Below are 23,142 nucleotides of genomic sequence, written 5' to 3'. Positions count from 1 at the left end.
CGGCTTCGTCCTTCTTATAGTTTTTGCTCCGCCCCCAGTCCGCCCACAGCCCGCCCCTTCGGTCCAAGGCGATTGGTGCTTTCCCTTTGATGGATCATCTCTGTCCACCAATGGCTCATCGTTGTCAAGGGGGGGATGGTATCAGTTAGAGATAAGGGAATACAATACCTTCATTAAAATTCAGGTGTTCAGGTTGCCATGGAACTTGCCTGCAGAGTAATGGCCGTGGCTAAAAATAGCTGCTGGCTATTAAGACTGGGTGGGGGGGTTGGCCTTGGAATCAAAATGCAAGTGAAACACCTACAAAAAGTATTAAAATACATCCAACACACCTCAGAACACTTGTAAAAGTATACAGTAAACACAGGAAAGGTAACTCTTATGGTGTACCAGTGGTTTGTAGCTTGAAAAGGGGCAAGTTTGTGATTTTTTACTGGGAAAAATTTTAACTGGGAAGGGTGCAACTCTATTAATAAACTTTAAACAAATGGAAACACTGATAATGGAACTGGATTTTTGTACCTGGGCTGATGGGTTAATTGTAACATTCAATTTAAAAATAATTAACTCAAAATTAATTACTTAAAGCACTTAATATGCAAAGACCAAGCACAAATAGGGATTTCATGTATGACATTCATGTCCTTGAAAACTAATTCCACACTGTATATGCTGGAAAACTTCCATTCTGTGAACTGGAAAAATGCTGTTGACATACAGATGGAATACACTTATGTATTATAAATAAACATCTGTCCTCTAATGTGAATGTATTGCATAATTTTACTAATGCTACCTGCTGATCTATTTCATAGTAATACAATACATTAATTTTACATGCCCATATTTAAAATATTTAATATTACATCAAATATTTATTTTGTATAAATGTATATAGATATTTAATATGTCATAATTATATAAATTTTCTTAGTTTTTCAAAGCTTTCTAAAGAGTTTACTCTTTAAGTGACCATTTGGTTAAATATTATAAATGTGGAAAAAACACTATAATTACTTCTTATAGATGCATTTTGTCATTTGATACTTATTATCTCTGAAATTATAATCAATTTTTAAAAATTAATTTTAAATTATGAAACACCAATGTTTTGCTTCTAAATACTGTCCTTTTAAAATTATGAATTTTTATTCTTCTTCTGGATGTTTTCTAACACTGATAACATTTGTAAATTCAAAGTCACATAAATGGAACTCGCAGGTAACTACAAGCATTTTTCTGCATGCACTATGTAAAGTCACAAGGCAGTGCAGATATTAGGAACGTGTATATTCCTTGCCAGTTAGCTACTGTAGAAAACTCTGTGTTAAAGCTGTGTAGACAACATTTATTCAGTGCGTAGTTCACAAACAGATACTGCTCTTCTTTTTGTGCATGTTTTGACAGCAGTTATGCATATGTACGAGGTTCCTTTATATTTTGATAATTCTTTCCAAGCATTAACTAAATTCAGAAAAACCCAGGAGGAAAGAGTTTAGATTTGTGTGGGTTTTGCTTCAATATTAAAAATGAGGGTGTTACATAACTACTGGAAGCTCACTATTAAAAATATTAAGGTTTTCCAAAAAAATTACTTCAACTGTGATTCATATTTTTGGGTTTTCATTTTAATAGTTGAATTGTAGAAGAGGAAAGCCCAAAATCTTGTGTTTTGTCCTTTGTTCCTAGGAGAACAATTGCAATTCCATATTGTAAGAACAGCCCCAGGACTGGGAAACGTTACTGTTGAGTGGAAGATAGTTGGACATAACGTACAACAAAATTTTGAATACTATTCTGGAGTACTCTTTTTTCCTGAGGTAAGTCCATAAGCAAATCTAATGGCTACAAGAGAGTATTGTAATTTGAAGTGAGCTGAGGAAACAAGTATGCTTTTATAGCAGTCTTCTTTCTCTTGATGTGATTAATCTTCAGGGATATGTAGTTTTATAGATATATAGATCTATTATAGTTTTCAATATTTTAACTTGACATTTCTTAGAAGTATTGTTTAAAATACATATGATAGAGTGGCATTACTTGTATTCTATACACTAACGACTAATCAGTTTATCAATAAAATTTATAGGGGATATTGAATACAACATTGTATGTTCACTTGCTGGATGACCATATTCCAGAAGAAAAAGAAGTATACCGGATCATCCTATACAACATCAAAACAGAAGGTAATGCAGAACTACAGCCTGCTATATCTGCTATATCTAAAATTGCCATTTAGTAGTGTAGTATTTTTGTGTGTATTAATCTATTTTGGAAGTGTAGGACTAAGAATATTGAAAATGTTGCAAATTACTCAAAATTTATTCACATTTTACTGAAACAGGCTTGATACTTCTGTGTATATAAGTACATATATCATACAGGTGTAATAAAATAAATGGATTATTTTTATCTTTGTAAAAAATCTTGTCTATCAAGCTGTCTTTCTGATTTGCCCCTGAATTAGAGGAGGTCAGAGTATTTTACTCTTTTATTGAAATTATAATGACAAAAGAAGCATGAAACCACATCCCTTCTGAAATACCCTTTGTTAAACAGGAGTTAATGTCTAAACACCAAACTAACTTGGCATGGGTGGTGTTGCTGATAGGTGCCTTGCCAACTTGCCTTAATAATTTGTTGTAGTGGTTTTGGTTCAAAATATTCATTACTTACTTATTTTCCTTCTGTGAGATAAGAATTAGGAGAAAAGCAAAGCAGGCACAAACCTTAAACAGTTGCAGTACAATGAAAGAGTTTTATTACTAATAAAATTAAAAGTAAAGAGACAATAACAAAACAAAAACAAATCCCCCCCCCCCTCCCAGCCAGCACTTCTCTCCTTTTACCTAGCTCACACAAGGGATAACAGAACATGGGATGTTAGTCAGTGTTCCAGTTCTTGAAAAGTCTCTCTCTTATGCTTAACGGAAAAAAGGGTTTTTCCTTCAGTTGCACGTGGTTCCCAAACTGCCACTAACAGCAGATCCGCCCGGAAACAAACAATCTGCTGGGTGTAGAACATCTCTCCCATGAAAAATCTCACACTTCCTTCACACTGCAAAACATGGGCCATCACATGGGGTTATTCATCTTTTTTAAGGATAAGTTCTTTTGGCCTGCACACAAAGGCTCTTCTTTGCCACAAGTCTCTAACAGCCTCTTACTACTATAAAGCCTGGCATCGGCATTCTTCACAATCTTCACAGGCACACGAAGATACTCCATCCCCCCATGTTCTTCAAATGGATTAAAGAGACAAACAGTTTGTGGTATTACAGTTTCTTACCACGGCATGCAAGAAGGTTTCTTTTAAGCTGCCCGCCAGAATCGCGGCACCGCCCTCTTTTCTCCCGTCGCCATTTCCAGCTCCGTCCCACATGGCTCACTTCTCTTTCTCTCTGACTCTGAAGCCGCCATGCTATAGAGTGTTCTTGTTCAGGCTTTACGGTGGGGAAAGCCTCGCTCCCTTTGTGCTGCTGGCTGCGTGGTGTCCTCTTCAGTTCAGCACGAAGTGTGCTGGCTGCAGACAGGAGGCTCTGCCGGCTCCCGTTGACTCCGCCGGCTCCGCATGGAGAGGAGAGGGACCCGCCGGTCCCCAGAAGCCGCGCTGGATGGGTTTAGCTGTGAGCAGTCCATGGCTGGTTTTAGCTGCCTGTGGCTCTGGGACAGTCCCCCCCAGCCACCCAGGGTCCGTGCCGCAGCGTTGGGAAAGGGGGAAAGGGGGAAAGGGGGAAAGGGGCAGTGGCCCCGGCCCGGCCCGGCGGGGCCGGGAGGCTCCGGAGCCCCCACCTCCCAGCAAGCGAGCTCTGACCAAAGGGGAAGTCCCGCCTTTCTGTGCGGTTTAAATATGTAAATTGTGAGAAGTGTAATTGGTCTTAAAGACTGTCCATCAACTCAGGGTCAACCCAATACATTTGTTTACTCTTGTAATCCTTCAGGATAAGTATAAATTAATACAGTTATTCATCAAGGCAACACTTGCAGTGATTTCTTAATGGAATGATTGAGAAGTTGAATATAATTTTAACTTTTGTAATGAATTCCTGGAAGAACTTTCTCTTTCCTTTTACAATAGAAGTAGTTTAGGAAAGTTAGCATTTAACACTGTCTCTTTAGATTATCTTGTTTCTTAATACAGTCTTGAACTCTACACTTATTACGCATACAATTCTTGTTGTGATTGAATGTTCCTGTGTTTGCTATAGAATGCAATTATGTATACATTCCACACCAACTTCACTGAGCATGCCATGTGTTTGGTTTGATTTCATTTGCGGTGTTCCTGCCTGTCATTTGTACATAGTAATAGCAGTAATGTAAGACAAAACTTTATTTACCTAGCACTTTATTAACTGCAGTCCATTGATTCTTTTGCAGGTGTTTCTCCTTCTGGCGCTGCTGTTTTGGACAGTCAAGGATATGAAGCTGTTCTGACAGTAGAAGCTAGTGATGAACCACATGGAGTACTGAATTTTGCTTTTCCATCCAGGGTAGTTTTACTTCCAGAGGAAAACAAAACAGTTCAGCTTTTTATTAACAGAGAATTTGGATCTCTAGGTTTGTATAACATCTCCAAGAGAATTTAAATTTCGTTTTCAAAATCATTAGACAAAGGAAAACCATGACAGGGAGGCTGGAAATTCTGGAAAATCTTGGGTACAATTGATACTTTCAGAACTTCTAGGCCCCTTACTGCAGGCTTGGAAACTAAGTTTTTGTTAAAAGTGAAGCTATAGCATTTAATTCCATAGCAAGGGGTCTGGGAGCTGTGGCATAGCTAGTTGACTGTTACAGTTGTACTTTTATGTCTAATAAATCTGTCTTGAAGTGTTAGTCTGTCCAGAAGAAATAAAAAACATGAGAAAAGGATCTTGTATGGAATTACCATTCCCACAGTATCCCCTCTATAAACTTCCAGAATCTGACAGTTTAGGAATATCCCATGGAAAAAGTTGCCTCTGAATTCAGTTTATGCCTCCTCTAAGAATTCTGTATTTCTTTTTGGTTCAGTTTGTCCTTTCAAAATCAAATTAAGTGGTACTAACTTCAGTAATATGCTGTGTGCCAAAATATTTTCTGGTGTTTGTTTCCTGAGTATTTTTACTTTCATTGAGAGATAACATGCATAATCAAGTTCTCTTTAAATTTTTAGACTATAGTTAGACCTCAGTGGTAATTTCTCTTAGTTTCTTTTATCTACTTTGAGGTGAAGTGATCAGTTGAAACAAGCATTCAAGATCTGGACACACTACAAATCTGAAGAGGAATTTTAATGACATTTCTGTGGTTCCCATTTCTTTTTTAATGTCAATCAGTATTTAAACTACCTTTCAAACACTACTTAGGAAACAATTTATTCTAAGTATCCATTGTAAATGTAAAACCTCTCAGTTGAACTCCATCATTATTTATTATAACTAAGTTTCTTTTACACCTGATGTTTTATTTCGTACAGACTAGCTTTGAATTTCATTTGTCATTTTATCTCCAGGATCACTCTCTTTAAATTTACAGCTTGACTTACTCTGGCAGAGTAGTGAGATGTGGCTTTATTATTAAAAAAATTTCTAGCTTTTCCTTTAGTAAAATTTATCAGTGTCTCCCCTAATTTTTATTCTCTATCAACATCTATGTCAGTCTTTCTGGGAAGGAAACTACATTTAGCACTGTCCTTAGAGCCTTTTGTAGAAATCGGTCATTCCTGAAACGCTCTATTTCCCTTGACACCAAACCTGGTATTAATAATACATTAGATATCCCAGGAATGTAATGTAATATTTGCACTCCACAGCACCTCAAATATATGATTACATTGGTTCCTAATGCTTTCTGAGTCCTGTGGTGTTGAACAAATCATTAAAGTCTGGACTGAAAGAAGTAAGTCCCATTGGCTCCAGATTAATGTTTTAATCCTTCTGGTTTGCAGTTATGCTTTTCATTTTATCAATGAGCATTTAATCTCTTTTCTTTGTCTATTCTAGTGAGCATTACATAAGAATTGAAAAAAGTGGATATTTTTGGTCACATTTTAAACAGGTGCTATCAATATTACATATGCCACAGTTCAAGGATTGGTCTCCTTAAGTAATCAGACAGAGGGGACCTTGGCTGAACCAGGAGCTGATTATGTAGCTGTTTCTGACTCAGTGATTTTGGAAGAAGGAGAAACATCAGCTGCCATAAATGTTACTATTCTAGAGGTAAACTTTATATCCTTTCACTCTATACTTATCTGTATGACAACTGAAAAGGAATATTGGGGGACCTGAAGCTTGCAAGCTATATTACTTGAAGCTATAGATTTTATTGTAAGTTAGAAAGACTGGTTTTGTCTTTAATGATAAAAACACAGAGGACACATAATAACAGAAAACAGTGCTACTTACAGTTAAATGAAATTTAACTCTCTCATTAATAGTTTATTTTCTGATATTCAGACCAGTGTAAATCATTGCTACAGGCTCTTACTTTATCACTGGTTGCTATTTGTGCCTTTAAAATTGAGCAGAAATTTATTCGCATCTAGTTCAGTGTCACCACAGTCTTTTCCATTAAATACAATGTCTTGCTTCATTATTCATTCAAGATAAAACATTTTTTATAAAAGTGTTGAGGAAAATGGAAACATAAATTAATTCTAGTGTTGCTATAAGGTTTGAGACTTCTAGTGTGTGGCTTTTTAGCAAATTCTGTGACTGTTTCTTAAGAAAATGAAAAGAGGATATACTGGATTTGTGTTTTGTAGGATGATGTACCAGAAGTGCAAGAATTCTTCTTGGTTAATTTAACTTCAGTGGAGCTTATCATGAACCATTCAACTTCCTCCCTACCTAGGCTGGGTAAAACAACTTACAAACAATTAAGTTTAATTTTATTTTTATATAAATTGAATGCACATTATATTACTCTGGCGTATCATTATTCCACTTGCCACTTCCCAACTAGGGTGTTCTGCAACACTGTAGAACATTAAACATAGTCATTATTACTCTGGCTTCTTACTTTTTAAAGCCCTGTAAAAATTATAAGACAATTTTCATAGAGGAGTTATTTAGTAATTAGCAGTTGGAGAACACAGTTACCTCAAAAGTTGCATTGGCAATGTATGTTAATGTGATTTTATTTCCAAGTACATGATGGAAACAAGTATGTACAAAGAATTCCTTCAAGTAGTTCCTTTGCTCACTCTTTTAAAAGTGTCTTTTTATTTTTCTTCATCAGATTTACTTTTAGGAGTCATGATCTTCTGTATTCCTACTCTTCCACAGAACTTCATTTATTGTTTGCTTACTTAGGTCCTCATTCTGCTTCTGAACTCAGCAGCATAGCTGCCATTGTCTTTAAAGACAGTTGGGTTATCCTGTGGCACCAGTGGCTAATTATGCTGATTATTTCTAACATCTTCTATGACTCTTTTTCCCTTTCTTTGCACGCGTATTGAAGTGACAGAGTTAATTCGTTACAGACTGAAAGGTAACTTGCAAGCCTGATTGACGATGTGTAGACACTGAGCTATGATTACTTGAGTTTAAAATTTAAAACATAAAAAAAGTAACATTAAAGTATGAAGGATTTTCTGAGTTAAATTGTTCTGAGTGCAGTATAGTCTTACCTTCTGCCATGAGGGGTTAGCAGTCTGAATCATGACCATTTGACGCTGATATACTTAGGATGATCAGATAATAGCTTTAATCTATGAGGCAAAATTTTTTCCTCATTATAAAATGTCACAATTAATTCTGTTATCAGACTACTTTCTAATCTTGTTTTCCCTTTTGTGTATTTTCTTTGGTATGATTGAGGATTCAAATCCTTGTCGGTGCAGTGCATTCGTTTAGGATTTAGCAATCCCATACCCCATAGAAAATCTTTAATATAATTCTAGGTGTCTAATATTGAAAGTGATATTGAAGGTGTTCTGCACATGATACTGATGTGCAGTTAATCTTATGCATCTGGAATATATTGTAAATGCTGTCCCTGTCATAGCCATGTGCATGTAATATGTGGTGTAGGTTGCTTTTGCTTCATCCCATCCTTTAGAAGAGGTGGAAGGAAAGGCCCAACTGTAATGCAAAAGTGCAAGGAATTAAGAAAATCTTGATACTTGAGAATGAGGAAAGAAAAATGAGAAAACTTCATAGATAAAAGAAAGACTTAAGATGGAGTAAAATGGCAGGAGGGCATCAGAGGAGAGGAAGGATGCCAAATATGAAATAAGGGGTCTGATGTTGAAAGCGAAGTATTATAGATCTTGAGTGAGTTGATCAGACTATGACTCAACAAGGGAAAACATGACTTACAAAGCTGAAGGGTCTATGTTCACTGTAATCCCTATGGATTTCTAAACCTTTCTGCTGTCTGTAGAGGTGTTGCAGCTGCTGCTCGTGTTCTTCACTATCTCAGTGTCAGATTTGGATTCATGGCAGTGATCTTTTACTTTTGTTCAGTTTTATCTGATTTGATAGAAATCTTTCTGATGGATCTAAAAATAGTATATTTGCTACAGATTTAGTGGAGTCAGTTTGTTTTGTAGAAATTGTCAGTCTTCATTTCTTTCTAATTTTTATTAAACATAAATTGACATAAATTAAAGTAGTCATGTGATGCTGTTTGAACAAATTAAGGCATTATTTTCTCAGAAGAATCAAGTTCTGACTGTCAAGTTCTGGTCCCTGAAATTAGTGGACATTGCTGGCATTAATATATCATTCAGTATTTTCACAGAGCAATACATGCAGTAATCTTTCAGAGCTATTTTGAAGATACGTATGTTTTACAGTACCTAAACTACCTAAAAGGAAATTAATAATTTTGTTTTTGTAGCAGAATCTGAGGTGTCTGCCATTAAGGTTTATTATCAGGCACTGAAACATGAATATGAAATGATATACTGGATCATTTATTCTTTTTTACTCATTTTCCCTCCCATACCCAGAATGGCACAGTCTGCGAAACATTAAATATCATCATAATAAAAACACACAATGAAGATGAATTAAGACTTGATGAATAATCTTGCTTTTTTGCATTTTCTACTTTTTCTGTGCCATGTTTTTTTTCTAAAATTTTTTTAGCCTTTTTTTCCCCCCCGCCGATACATTAAGTGTAAGAGTGGTAATTCAAGGCGCTGTGTTGCAGTTCTTACAGTAAGCTAGTAAGGACAGATTTTCTTTAAGCCTTTCTAAGTATCTTGCCCACTTCATTTTCTCCTCCACATTTTGGAAATGGAAAATTATGTATTTCTCCTACAAAATTATTAAAGATATAAGTAAATGCTTTTATTATTCTTGAAAATAATGAAGATGAACTCTGTTGTTCTTACGTATATGTCGTTCTGTTTTCCATTTTAGATGTGGAAGGTTTAGCTTCTCAAATTATTATTGATGCTAATGACGGAGTAAGTGGAGTAGTTGAATGGGAAAGTACCAAGTAAGTCTTGTCTCCTTGAAAAGCTGCCTATGTAAGTTAATGATTAGTGTTGCCCAGCTATTTTTATTTTCAGTTAACAGAAAAACTCCTGTTAACAACAGGATCACATCTTTGAGATGACAACATATCATTCAGTTCAGTGGAACTGGAAAGATAATTCCCATACTAGAAACCAACATTTACAGTATGTTTACTCAGAAATCTTATGCTACCATGTACTTACTTTCACTATTATCCTTCGGTATTGTGAACTTCCATTACTCTCCCGGCCTCCATGCAGTGCCCCAGCCTCTGCGTACATGTAAGCATGCACATTGGCATCTCCCAGATCTTTTTCTCTGATTTCCAGGAGCTAAGAAGAAGGCATTCATGCTCATAGATGGGCTTAATCTGCCACTAAAAAGTAGGGGAAAAGGGTAACATACTATAGCTCAATTCCATTTTGATAAGAAAGAAAGGTATAATGGTTGCATTAGACAGTGGTAATGATGCCTTACTGTAATGGTGCCTTTTTCTTTTAATGTAGAGGGGAGGATTTTAAGTGAAAATATAACAATTATCTACAATCTTATTAAAATAGCATGCTCAGTGGGCACTGAGAATTTGTCTTGGTTTTTGTTTTAGTTTTGAAGTTAATGAATCTCATGGGAATCTGACAATAATGGCATACCGAAACAAAGGATCTTACGGCAATGTATCTGTATTTTTTTATGCCCAAAATTTGGAGGCACAGCTGGGTTTGGATTTTAATGTGATCTCGAGGGTAAGAAGCAAATTTTAAATCTAGTAGTTTTCATTCCTTCAACTTCCTCAAAAGAACATCTTCTTATTAATTCTGCAGAATGGTCACTAGAACAGCTAGATTTCTCAACTTGTTTCAGTTGCTCTGATCATCTTAATAGAATGAGATAGATTTAGTCATCTTATTTTAGTCTTTCTTTCTTTTTTAGTATTGAAGTATTTTAAAATATAAGGCACGTAAACTTGCAAACATCTATTTCAAATACAATTTTGCTTAGACAAGAGCATATAAGATTTCATGTAGGTTTTAATATTTTTTACAACAGAATTTTCAAAGTGAATTGCTCTTGCTTGTCCTCACTCTGCAATGTGCTAAACTATTTAACTGTTTTGCTTCTTTCTCAATTGATTTGTAAGGGACATAGAAATTACTGCTCGTCTCGCCTCTTCTTTCCTCCCTATTTAACACAATTCTGCTATACCTTTGTTTAAGATTTCTGTGTTCATTATCAGCTGTTGAGTATTCAATGCTTTCTGTGTTTCAATGCTAGACTCTTCTTTTTGCTGATGGAGAAAGGAATAAATCTGTTGTTGTTGTGATTTGTGATGATGATATTCCTGAAGGTGTTGAGAAGTTCCAGTTAATTCTAACAAATCCCTCATTTGGCCTGGAATTAGGGGAGAACTCAACAGGTAAAATTTAGTTTTGATGTTCTTGCTCTTCAGAATTGTATCTCAGTCACTTTAATTTCATTCTTCTGAATAATCACATTTTAAAAAACACCAGCGCCCTTCTATACTAAATCATTAAACTCACTTGAAAAGTTCTTAAACATCCCTGTGAAAAATGTAAAATTAACAAAATAATATGTAAAATAAGGAATCAGAAAATGCAAAAGCTGGATTTTTAAATAAGAGAGTCTAGACTCTTCCTTTCTAGAGATCTTCCTAGATAAAGCAGAATATTTACATATTCTCTTCAGTAATATCAGGGAAATAAAAGCAATATCCATATATTAAAGAAAGAATGGATTTATTTATTTATTTATTTATTTATTTGTGTATGTGTACAATTTTATTTTACTATGTTAATTAAAGCATGTTTCTATTATTTATTTCTCAAAAGCCACAATTACTATATTTGCCAATGATGATGGACATGGAGTTTTGTCATTCAATAACAGTGATCACTTCTTCCTTAGAGAGCAAACAGCTCTCCATCTGATGGAAAGTGTTGCAGTATTAAATATTATTAGAGAACCTCCTCAGGGAATATTTGGAATGGTGTCTGTTCAATATCTTGTAAGTGAAATTAATTCTTCAGAACCATCAGTGGATTTGACCCCTTCTCAAGGATACATTGTGCTGGAAGAGGGAGTCAGAGTTAAGGTAATATGGTAGTTATAACCCAAAAAGTAAATAAGTCTGATTTTAAGTTATGTGAAAGATTTCAGAAATGTGTTTGTTTTTTCATGTATTTTTTTCTTATGTTTTCCTTAATTCTCAGAATAAACTGAGTTGTGGGAGTGCATAAAAATTGAATATGCTCTGCTGTAGATACTTCTCTCTTTGTAATAGCTCAGGTAAACTGAAAACAATATAATAGGTATATAATATGATGTATGAATAGGAACATTTATTCATATGTGTTTAGTATGTAGCTGAAAGACAAACTTTGACATGAAGTAATAATTTACTACTGTAAATAATTATATTGGAATGAAAAGTTCCATTCTTTTATGTGGCCTGAACTGAACAGAGTATGCTGCAGCAAAGGCAAAAGTTGAACAGCTTTCAGAGTTTTAGAAATTGAAAATTACTTATTTTTCTGGCAGTATTAAGCACACTGCTTCTGTACTGTCCCCACAAGAATGTCAGCCAGGAAATGTGTCAGTAACAGGTTAGTATATTATGGTTAGTGAAGTAGAATCTGAAACAAGCCTTTCTGGAAACACTGGTTTTCAGTTTCTGAACCTAAAATGCATTTAGAACCTCAGTGACGGCCAGTTTAGCAGACCTGTGAGAAATAGGGAGTAAAAGACTTCTCAATCCAGTCTTTAAATGTGGTTTATTGCAGAAGTAAATAGAGATCTAAAAGGTTGTAAGCTCTAGTTCAGTTCCAGATCTGTTATTACTAAATATTTTTTCTATGGCAAAGCTACATGTACCAGTGTAACTTTCACCTCTTTGGGTAATAGGGAGAATGACAGTGAAAACATCTACTTCTTTGTAGACTGTTCTCTGCTGATTTGAGACCACCTTGAGACGATCCTATTCTTATCCACTGTGCTGCAGTAGAGGGAAAAAAACCATAAGGAAGAGAGTATTTCAAATATTCCTCTATTGCCTTTTCTCCCTCTTTGTTCCCAGTACCAGAAGTGTAACTACCCTATTGCCTATGAGCTAGTTCAGTTGACAATTCAAGTAAAGTAAACCCAACTTGATTAAGCTGCACTAGGGGATCAGGTAGCTGTATGAGGACTATGAATTACCAAGGAATGTGTGGAATAAGTACAAAACAGAAGTATGAAAAAAGGTTCAAAACCTGTTACATTTCAGAGAACTTTAGGATAAGAGGAAAGAGAGGAAGGGAGAAATTAAAAGTGGATATGCTCATGTTAGTGTTGCACTAATGTGGGTCACCAGAGGGATTTAGAACCCCAGCCTGAACTGTCCATGGCTTACTCCTGCCTTCTACAGTTTCCAGAGCTGCTGTTGTACTGCTCTGCTGTCCAGAGCTGTTCAGAGAATGAGCAGAAACAGCAGCATGGTCTGAATAGCATTGCCATTGTTAGCTGTCAAGTCTCACCAGCTTTCCATGCTTGTTTCTTGTCAGACACTGCATATTTCTGCAATCCTGGATGAAGAACCAGAAATGGATGAGCACTTTATTGTCACCCTGTTCAATCCAACTGGAGGAGCCAGACTAGGCACCAGAGTGCAAACTATGATTACAATACTGCAGAACCAGGCTCCACTGGGGCTTTTCAGCATCTACCCAGTTACAAATAGGTACTAAACCCTGATACAATTAAAAGGAAGTTTTTTAGGTTCCATAGAGATGGCTTTCCTTTAAAAAAAAATTAGCAATCCAACGGTAAAATTTTTAAGTTTAAAAAGTACACTATCTTTCAAATACTATTACTGCTATGTAGAAGAACATAAAAACACTTAAAATGTCCTATTCACCATTAGAAGTGTTGATTTTTGAACTATGATTTTTTCCTTGAAACAGTGCTTCATTAGTCCTCAAACATTTCACAAATAGTAATCCATATTAACGGCTCCAAACCTTAGACCAGTGCCCAGGGAATCAGAAATTTTGTAATTTAATTATTTATTTAAGCTTGTGCAAGATACACCCTCATTCAGGGCTGTTTCTCAGAACCAAATGAGCCATCTTACTTGGACAGGCTCAAGAAGTGGCATCTGGGAAACTCATGAGGTTTAGTAAGACCAAGTGCTGGTGCTGCCCCTGGGTCAGAGGGACCTGCAGTACAGGCTGGGGGATGAACGGATCGAGAGCTGCCCTGCCCCGAAGGACATGGAGGTGCTGCTGGGTGAGAGGCTGGCCATGCCCTGGCCATGGGCACTTGCAGCCCAGAAAACCAAACATGTCCTGGGCTGCATCCAAAGCCCCATGGGCAGCTTTGGAGGGAGCGGATTCAGACCCTTCTGCTCCGTTCTGCTGGGACCCCACCTGCAGAGCTGCCTCCAGCTCTGGGGTCCCAGCAGAGCAAGGACCTGGAGCTGTTGGAGCAGAACCAGAGGAAGCCACTCAGTTGATCAGAGGGATGGAAGGAGAAGCTGAGAGAATTGGGATTGTTCAGCCTAGAGAAGAGGCAGCTTTGGGCTGACCCGTTGCAGCCTTCCAGTACCTAAAGGAAGCCTATCAGAAAGTTGGAGAGGAACTTTTTGCATGTAGTGACAAGAGAAGAGGGAATGGCTTAAAACTGAAAGACAGTAGGTTCGGATTAGACATTAGGAAGAAATTCTTTATTGTGAGGGTGGTGAGGCACTGGCACAGGTTACCCAGAAAAGTTGTGGATGCTGCATCCCTGGAGGTGTTCAAGGCCAGGTTTGATGGAGCTCTGAGCAACCCGGTCTAGTGGAGGATCTCCCTGCTCATGGCAGGAGGGTTGGAACTAGATGGTCCCTTGCAACCCTAACCATTCTATGATCGTATGAGTCTATGATAGGGAATGATGTTTTCATAAATCATTCAGCTTTACCCATATAGTTGGTGTGTTAAATTTCAGGGTAGTTTTTGTTGAATATTGGATGATTTTGTCAAGGTCTTGTGTGAAGAAACATTGGGCAACCTTAATCAGTATTAGTCCATCACAGAGAAAACCCAGTATTTTCTTTTTATTGCATATTCTGTGCTGAAAATGTACTATAAGAATCTTATACTATAGAAATACTTCTTGAAATTTATTTTCACAATTCTCAAATTTAGGACAAATATCTTCACAGTTGAAGAGGCGAACACTACAGTTTATTTGAAAGTTTCACGAAGTAATGGGCTCAACGTGACTGTGAGTGTTGAGTGGGAGACATTGTCGGATACTGCATTTGGCATCAGTACGTTCACTTTATCAAGAGCATCCATTGCTATTTTATTAGTGGAGATAGCCACAGAGTAACCAAACATACAGGAGATACAACTTCGGAATGAAAATTCACTTATAATTTTCCTATGATATCAAAATTCATTAGATAAAAGATTTTAGCTGCTTAAGAGTCAGCTTGTCATCAGCCACTGCTGCAAGATTTTCAACAATCTGTATTGTTCTTCCTGTTGCTTATATATTTTCACTAGACCTTTGACTTATAATGAGGATAAACACATTCTTAGTTTCTTTGTCACTTTTTTATTTCTTCCTATCTTGTTAATTTTCTGACTACCTAAATTCCAAACGGAGTCACTCTGAATCGCTCTCAAATTGCCTATGGATCTTCTGTATATGAAAAATGCATTTATTGTTTAACTCTCAGTACAACCTCGGTGTGAAAATATATATATATATTTGGTTTTGTCAAATAAATAATGAAAATGGTGTTTTTTCTTATACTGTATTGCAGAGGGTAGTATCAGTGTCCTGTCTGTCTTGCAAAGCTTTGTGGAAGAGTCAGCAGCTAGCTGGTGTTTCTTTCCATCAGCAGAAATACTGTATGGTGTGCTATTGCGTTCACCTCCAGCTGTGTTTTCTACTCTCTACCAGTGGAAAGGAGTTTTTGTTGCCATTGAGGTAAATGCTTGCATATAGACACCAACCATGTTGCTTAATAAAACCTTGAGGTCTCAGTTCTACTTTTTTGTTTCTCTCTCAGAATTTCAGTATGTGGGATCCTAAAAGCTGTGTGTCTTTCCAAATCCATGCTTCTCCCTACCTTGTGATTACTCATGGAGGAACCAGGCAGGGAGCTTCCAATAGCAGTATATATGCATTTATGCCTGGACGCAAACTGTTGAAGGTAAATCTGTGTAACTTACAAAATCATTAAATAATGGGGTTAGAAAGGACTTTGTGAGGCCCTTCTGCCTGGCCATGGTTTGGGAAAAGCACTCTGTTCTCACCTAGTTTGGCATCTGAACACTCTGCATGAGTCAGTGATGTAAGTTATTGTCCTGGTTTAGGCCAGGACAGGGTTAATTTTTGCAGTAGCCAGGAGGCGGCATGGCTGGGACCCAGAGGTTATTCTATACCACTTCATGTCATTTTTTGGGGATGGAGGAAGGAGGCCCTCCCAGGGGTCGGGGTAGCATGGGGGCAGTTCCTGTATTGATGGGTTGTGCATAATGAGCATTTTCACATGTGAATCTTTGCCTCTCTTGTAGCCTCTGTCACTATTATTGCTGTTATTACTGTTCATTTTCTCATCACATTGCTGTTTGCAGTAGATTGTCCTTATCTCAACATGTGATCTTCACCTTTTTTGCCTCCAGTTCTCCTCTCCATCCCACTACAGGGGAGAAAGGAAGAGGCAGCATGGTTTGGAGTGGTTCACTGGGAACACTAAATTGGGAAACACTATTCCTAAACCACAGCTTGTTGTCTACTGTTTTTTATAATTATATTTTGAGGGTGAGGTACAATGACCTTGGAAGTGAAAAAACAAATTGTGGAGCAATGAAGTCATAGAGCATTTTTTGAAAAACATATGATAAGTCACATTAATTTGTTAAATGACCCCACATATATGTTTAAAATTGTAAAATTACATATATGACATTTTTTGTAAATTATTTTACATACACTGGACTTCTACAGTTTTTTAAAAATATGTGTATGTATGTATAAACTTGTTACTTGAACTGACTTCCAAATACCATTTTTTGCCATATTTTCATTGTAGCTACAGACCCTCTCTATTTTGGATACCAGACTTGTCAAGCATTTTGCTGTGAATGAAGAGGACTATTTGGTTTTTGTGAGTGACACCACCAGTTTCAGTTCCATACAGGTTAGAATACAGTTGTCTTCCATGGCTTTGATGTGGGTAGTTTGTTTAGTTTTGAGTTTGAGGTATGAAGGAAATATAGAAAAAAAAAGTAAGTCTATATTCCTGAGAAATTACTTATATTTCTATTACAGATTTATAAGACATAAAATTCTAGACTTGTTTAAATGTAACAACATTCCCTACATTAACATGTAATTTAAACTTGGTTTGATTTATGTTGATTTATTTATGCTGTTTTGAAATCTATTATGTTAGATTTGCTATAAGAGTATATGATATGTAGTATAGAGTATAGATATGCTATAAGAGTAGAAATAGCTTCTGACCATAAACCTGTTCATCTTGAAGAACAGGCACAGGTGCTTGCAGTAAGATACTTACTTATAGTTACTTTTCAGAATGCTTCCACCGTAATGTAGGATCCACCTTAGAAAAGAAGAATTCAGTTAATTACAAGTATTTCCAAATTTCATCGAAACATTTAATTTATTTTTTCTTAGTGCTAGTTATAAATATAGAATAATTTTTTTTTTCTATTTTTACAGATTTTCCAGTGGAATAAAGATATATTTGTGCTGCATCATCAACTTCCACTTTACAGAGCTCTGAACATTGCCTTGTTTTCCCGAGGAGGCATTATGTACTTACTAGTTTCTTTGTCAAATACCAGCCAGAATGTGCTCTTGTACCAATGGCTGAATAATGAGTTTAGGAATCTTCATCAGTTACCAGCAAAAGAAATAAAACATATGGAGGCCTGGACTTCTGGGTCTGATATATATTTAATCATTGCAAAAGGTATTTAGCAGAAAACAAACACTGAGTTTGCTAAGTATGTGCTGGCTTTTTTTATAGCAAAGGCATTTGGGATAAAGGGCTTTAGCTAGAGATTAAAATATTAACTGGAGGGTGACAACTTGCTGATAAGCCTCTAATCAAAGTAATCTGTGTTTTGTCCTTCAGAAAATGAAAGCATTGTGTTTGTTCTTAAATATTTATGAAACTAATGAAATATTTTCCCAAGAACAATAGGAAATAATAAATCCATTCATCTAGCTGCTAATTGCACCCCTTATTAGCTTTTTGGAGCCTTGTTATATGCAAAGATTATTGTCCAGCAAAGTATATTTTTATAATAAATATGACACTTTAGACATTGTTTTATGTCTGCATCCCTATGCCTATTTAAAAGTTTGTCTTGCAGTCCATAGGTTTCTTTGCAGTTGACTGTTGTCTGATGGGATTTTTAGTGTTCTTATATGTGCATGTGTGTAGAAAAGCCCTTAAATGATGTCATTGAATGAATCATCTGATGGGATATGATCCTATGGAGCTATGCAAGTAAAAAGGAAGATACAATCACTGGTCTCACTTTTTAAACAAAGTTGCAAATCTCTGCCTTTTAATGGCCACCAGTGTGTGATTTAATCAACAGGCAGCAATATAATGTAGGTTTTGTCATTTTTCTCCTTTGTAGAAACTGGAAATTCTGAAATTTTCATCTGGGAGACAGGGCAGTCTACCTTCAGACACTTTCAGTCTCTTCCAGTTTCTGCTGTAAGAAACATCCATGTTTTCATGCCTACTTCAGGTTTAGGTAAGATTTCATTTATAGTACTGGAATTGAAGAAATATATGCATTCATTTTTTCATAATATTCATCAGATTTTTAAGTGGTACTTTAATGATTGAGCTGCCAAGGGCATTTCTGTATTACAATTAATTTTAAATATATCACTGAATATTTCTTTTTTTCTCTTCCTTGCTCCATGTAGTTCACATCATCCTCTCTGGTAAGGACACAACAGCACTCTACTCCTGGAACTCAGAAGGGAACCAGTTCTCTCTGATCCTGGAAGCCCCATATGCAGATCATATCACTTCTGCTACTGCAAGGTTTCTGAACACCAGCAAGAGCTTGATTGCTCTTTCCGTAGAGTCCAGCTCCCAGATTTATGAGCTGACCACTATCTCCAACCAGTCAGATTTTATACCTAGGTGGGTTTTTTGGTTTCTCCCAGCTCTTGCATTCCTTTTTCTGTGATACTGTTTTTGTTACAGTGGAGACTGCTATAGACATGTGTGTGTGGTGTGTTTATTAACACTAGAGAGAATTTTTCACAGGTAGCCATAGGATAACCTGAAGTCAAACTTCTCACAACTTGCTTTAAAATATGGAATAAAAGGACTTGCAGTTATACTTGATATTGAAGATTTTATTTAGGATAAATTAAATTACATTAATAAGAAGTATCATTTACTCTATGTTCTATTGTAACTTAGAAAAAAAAACGAAACCCAGCACTAACTCCACAACCTTTAAACCTCCTTACGCAGGAATATAAACAACAATTTCAGCATCAAAAATGCTCATTAAGTTTTCAGTACTGCTTTCAAAGTTCTTTAATCATATCCTCAGTTTATAATTACTTGATGTGTCTGTTTGTATGCTAGTTCAGGTGAATTGATATTTGAGCCTGGGGACATGGAAGCTGTGATAGCAGTCAATATCCTGGATGACATCATCCCAGAAGAGGAAGAATGTTTTAAAGTGTGGCTGAAAAACCCCAAAGGAGGTGCAGAGATTGGTGTTCACAGTTTTGTTAACATAATTATTCCTTCCAACGACAATGCCTATGGAGTCATTGCATTTGCTCAGGTAAAATTTATAGGGTAAATCATTAAAATATGTATATATAATTTCTGAATACCAGAACACAAACATACTAAAACAGCATGTTACAGGATTCGTTTTCTAAAGTCTTGTATCAGCCTGAGACGGAAGGTCTTTGATTTCCATTTAGCATTGTTACTTGGTTATACAGATGACAGGCAATAGAAACTCAGTTCCATTCTGTTCCTATTGTGTCATTTTTATAATCCCCTTATGTTTAGAGTAACCCATTATTTTGTCAGTTTAATTTTGCAGCAATCTAAAAATTCAGTTTTCAGACGGCATATATGATATCATCATAATCTCTACAAACTGGTTAATCAAGGAAATTCAGTAAAGATTCTATTCCTCTAAAATAGATACTAATTGAGCTATGCCACATGACGAGCCCATCTGCCTGAACAAAATAATAACTTTGGAGAAAATGTCAGACTGAAGGCATTATTTGGGGTGTTTGATTCTTAAATAATCAAATATTGTAGAAGTTATCTAAACAGATACATGTACTAAATGCATAGTGAAGATACAAAACACAGAAGAATCATTGCTGAAATTAAACATTGCATCTGGACTTGTGTGAGGAGGATGAGTAATAGTAAAGTAACAGCAGTAAAAATATGTCTGTTTTGAAAGTCTACATGTTCATTACCTGCTTCACATGATTTGGACATAAAACACTGTACTAAAAAAAGCTAACAAAAATAACTGATTTTTTTTGCTTTAGGATTAAGAGGTCTGACATTTCAAATTCCTATGTTTATGAAATTTGAGCCTGCTGAGTACCCCTGCCTATTAAGATACATAAATTTAATCAATAGACTTGCATTTAGCTGCTTAAAAGTAGATTAATTTATTGATGCCCAATGTCTCTGGCCCCCTTTGAATGCTCTGTTCCCTAAAGAAAATTTTCTTTCTAAGAAAATAATGCTTTGGTTCTGCTGCTGTATGTTTTTCAGAGTTCTTTATTTAAGCAAGTTGAAGAAGTGGAACAGGACAGCTTGATCACCCTGAATATTGAACGTTTAATAGGAACATATGGACGAGTTACAGTGGAATGGATCGCTAATGGGAGCATAAGTGATATATTTCCAGCTTCAGGAATGGTATTTAATAATAACTGTTATTGGGGAAGCACTTATTGTGTTGTCTCAGCCAATAAATACAGATGTACTGAGTGAGAAGGACAGTACACGTTAGATTGGCCCAATTTTCCGTTAATTCCTGCTTCCTTGTCCTTTCTTGTGATTCTGGTGGTTTGCAATTCTGGCTGGCACATAGTACTGCAATATCACTCTAACACTTCTAGAACCTGATATGCAATGCTGTCCAGGCACTGGAATTGTGTATCTGTAGTATCCTGTTCCCATCTTCCTTTCTTCTGCTGTGAGATTCAGCTACTATGTCAAACTATTTGCATAGGTGGGAAGCTGGGCGTCTTTGCTCTTTGTCCTGACCTTCTCAATACAATGGAGAACTTTAATGGCCCTGCAGAACATGGCAAGTCCCAGTTTTCTGTGTTTCTGAGATTTTTGGATTCCCAGCCATGTAAACCCCATGTTTCCTGCCAGCCAAAGCTCTTCATAGGCCTTAGAACCAGCAGGAGACAGTTTCTGTAAGTTAAAATCCTCCACCTTGTGGCTATCTGTAGCAGACACAAAGCCTGAAAAAAAATAAAGAGAAAAATAAATGGGTGGGAAATTAAGGATGCCAAAACAATCAAACTGAAATTGTTAGAGTACTCCTTGAGCATTCCAGCTAAATCCTACACGATTTCATTGCATAGGTTTGTAGGCAAGACGAGTCAGAAAGGTATAATGTTCAGTGGAAATTTTTGTTTATCCTATACAGTATGTGTAGTCCAAGTGTTTATAGACACATCTTCTTTGTTGAAAGACCTAATCAAGTGGTGGACCCTTTGAATTTAAAAATAAGAATGTAGATAGACAAAGCATGTATCAATCATTTTATCTGAAGAAGAAACATAAAAAGTTGAGTAGCCACTTCTTCACATAGCAATGATTTTAATAGATATTATATGTTCATCCTTCTTTTGATATGTATATGTGTGGTGTGTTGACCTTGGCTGTCTAACAAACCCTCACGTAGTTCTCTCTTAACTCACCCATCTCAGCAGGATGAGGAGAAAATAAGGAGAAAAAGCTTGAGATAAAGGCTATTTAATAAGAAAAGCAAAAGCCATTGTCTACCTGGATTTCTCCAAGGTTTTTGATACAGCTTGCCATAGCTGCCTTCTAAATAAACTTATGTGTTATTGCTGCCCCCAGGGAGTGATGGTAAATAGCTCCTTTTTGAACTGACAACTGTCACAAGTGTGGTCCCTCAGGGATAAATATTGGGCCCAGCAGTGTTTAATATCTCCATAAGTGATGTGGGTGATAAAGTATACTCTGATGAAGTTTGACAATGATACCAAACGAAGTGAGGGAGTGGACACTTTGGAGAGCTACCCAGCAGGAGGACCTGGGTAGGCTGGAAGATCCATCAGGAACAAATGTTACACTATGGAAAACATAATCCAGGAGTGCACCACCCACTGGGATCTATCCTGACTGGGGATTAGCTCTGGGGAATGGGACCTGGCGATCCTGCTGGTCGATAAACTCATTATAAGTGAACACTGAGGCAATCCACCAGGATGTTTCTGGGTTGCATCAACAAGGCCACCCCCAGCAGCGATGCAGCAGTCATTAGCCCACTCTACAGAGCACTGGTTGGGCTACCCCTGGAATTCTGTGTTCTGTGTTCATTTTTGGTCCCCTCTGTGGAAAATAGGACAGGCTGGCGAGGGTCCAGAGCTGGCCACAAGCGTGGTCAGAGGACTGGGAAGACTGTCATACGAGGAAAGGCTGAGAGAACTGTTCAGCCTTGAGAGAAGAAGGTTATGGGGAGACCTTATGTTCAGACCATGTTTCAGTATTTAAAAGGTGGCTACAAAGGAGGAGACTTACTTTTTACAAAGTGTCACATTGAAAAGACAAGGGATAAGGGATGCAAGTTACTCCTGGGGAGATTCTCATTGGACATAAGAGGAAAATTTTTCACCATTAGAACAATCATCCATTGCAATAAACCTCCCACGGAAGTTGTGTACTCCCAAAAACCGACACTTTTAAGATTGAACTGGACAGGATGCTGAGCCATCTTGTTTAGACTGTGGTGCTGCCAAGAATGATTGTGCCAGATGATCCTTGAAGTCCCTTCCAACCTTGTATTCTGTGATTCTATAAGACATGTATGTGTGTATATATATGCATTTTATAACTGATAGAGTTTACAGAATAAAACTGTAAGTGTAATGACACTGAGAAGAAATTTGACTTTTTTCCCCCCCTTCCCTCTAAAACTTTAGATAACATTTTCAGAAGGTCAGGCCCTGTCCACAATCACCCTGACAATTCTCGCGGACAGTGTTGCAGAACTTTCAGAGGCAGTGGAAATCACACTCACCCATGTTACCACTGTGGGTGTTCAAGATACCACAAAAGGAGCTGTCATTGATCCTGAAAGGGCAAGAGCTGTACTTAGCATTTTACCCAGTGACTCTGTACATGGTGTGATTGAGTGGCATATGGAGTCTCTCTTTGTTAAAATCACAGAACCAGAAGGTAAGTCTGTTTCTTGATTCTTAGGAAAGAATGTATGTTTTTTCAAAGTCAGCATTGTTGTAGTTATAACACTTGTTATATATATCATCTATATCTATATCTATATCTATCTATCTATCTCCCTTAAAATATGTAACTATGCTGTTTTACTACACACATTTTATGCTGTATTTAACATTGCATATATAAATATTC

The 23,142-nt window shown here is 36.7% G+C and overlaps 1 protein-coding gene across 1 annotated transcript in view; it reads left to right on the top strand.

Moving 5' to 3' along the window:
• ADGRV1 (adhesion G protein-coupled receptor V1) overlaps positions 1 to 23,142 on the top strand; it is a gene marked incomplete at both ends in the record, with an annotated part of 262,544 nt that overhangs the window by 56,326 nt on the left and 183,076 nt on the right. The window contains 20 exons of the mRNA XM_082301998.1: positions 1,690 to 1,820; positions 2,090 to 2,189; positions 4,384 to 4,563; positions 6,043 to 6,206; positions 6,752 to 6,845; positions 9,360 to 9,438; positions 10,063 to 10,201; positions 10,731 to 10,872; positions 11,306 to 11,568; positions 13,016 to 13,191; positions 14,639 to 14,763; positions 15,265 to 15,431; positions 15,514 to 15,657; positions 16,540 to 16,647; positions 17,193 to 17,445; positions 18,125 to 18,244; positions 18,423 to 18,645; positions 19,102 to 19,306; positions 20,278 to 20,424; positions 22,692 to 22,947. Of these exons, the coding sequence (XP_082158124.1) occupies positions 1,690 to 1,820; positions 2,090 to 2,189; positions 4,384 to 4,563; positions 6,043 to 6,206; positions 6,752 to 6,845; positions 9,360 to 9,438; positions 10,063 to 10,201; positions 10,731 to 10,872; positions 11,306 to 11,568; positions 13,016 to 13,191; positions 14,639 to 14,763; positions 15,265 to 15,431; positions 15,514 to 15,657; positions 16,540 to 16,647; positions 17,193 to 17,445; positions 18,125 to 18,244; positions 18,423 to 18,645; positions 19,102 to 19,306; positions 20,278 to 20,424; positions 22,692 to 22,947 (3,216 nt within the window). The remainder of the gene's footprint in view (positions 1 to 1,689; positions 1,821 to 2,089; positions 2,190 to 4,383; positions 4,564 to 6,042; positions 6,207 to 6,751; positions 6,846 to 9,359; positions 9,439 to 10,062; positions 10,202 to 10,730; positions 10,873 to 11,305; positions 11,569 to 13,015; positions 13,192 to 14,638; positions 14,764 to 15,264; positions 15,432 to 15,513; positions 15,658 to 16,539; positions 16,648 to 17,192; positions 17,446 to 18,124; positions 18,245 to 18,422; positions 18,646 to 19,101; positions 19,307 to 20,277; positions 20,425 to 22,691; positions 22,948 to 23,142) is intronic.

This window comes from Coloeus monedula, assembly GCF_965178545.1.
Source record: "Coloeus monedula genome assembly, chromosome: Z".
Taxonomy (NCBI): domain Eukaryota; kingdom Metazoa; phylum Chordata; class Aves; order Passeriformes; family Corvidae; genus Coloeus; species Coloeus monedula.
This window is presented reverse-complemented; position numbering and strand designations above follow the sequence as displayed.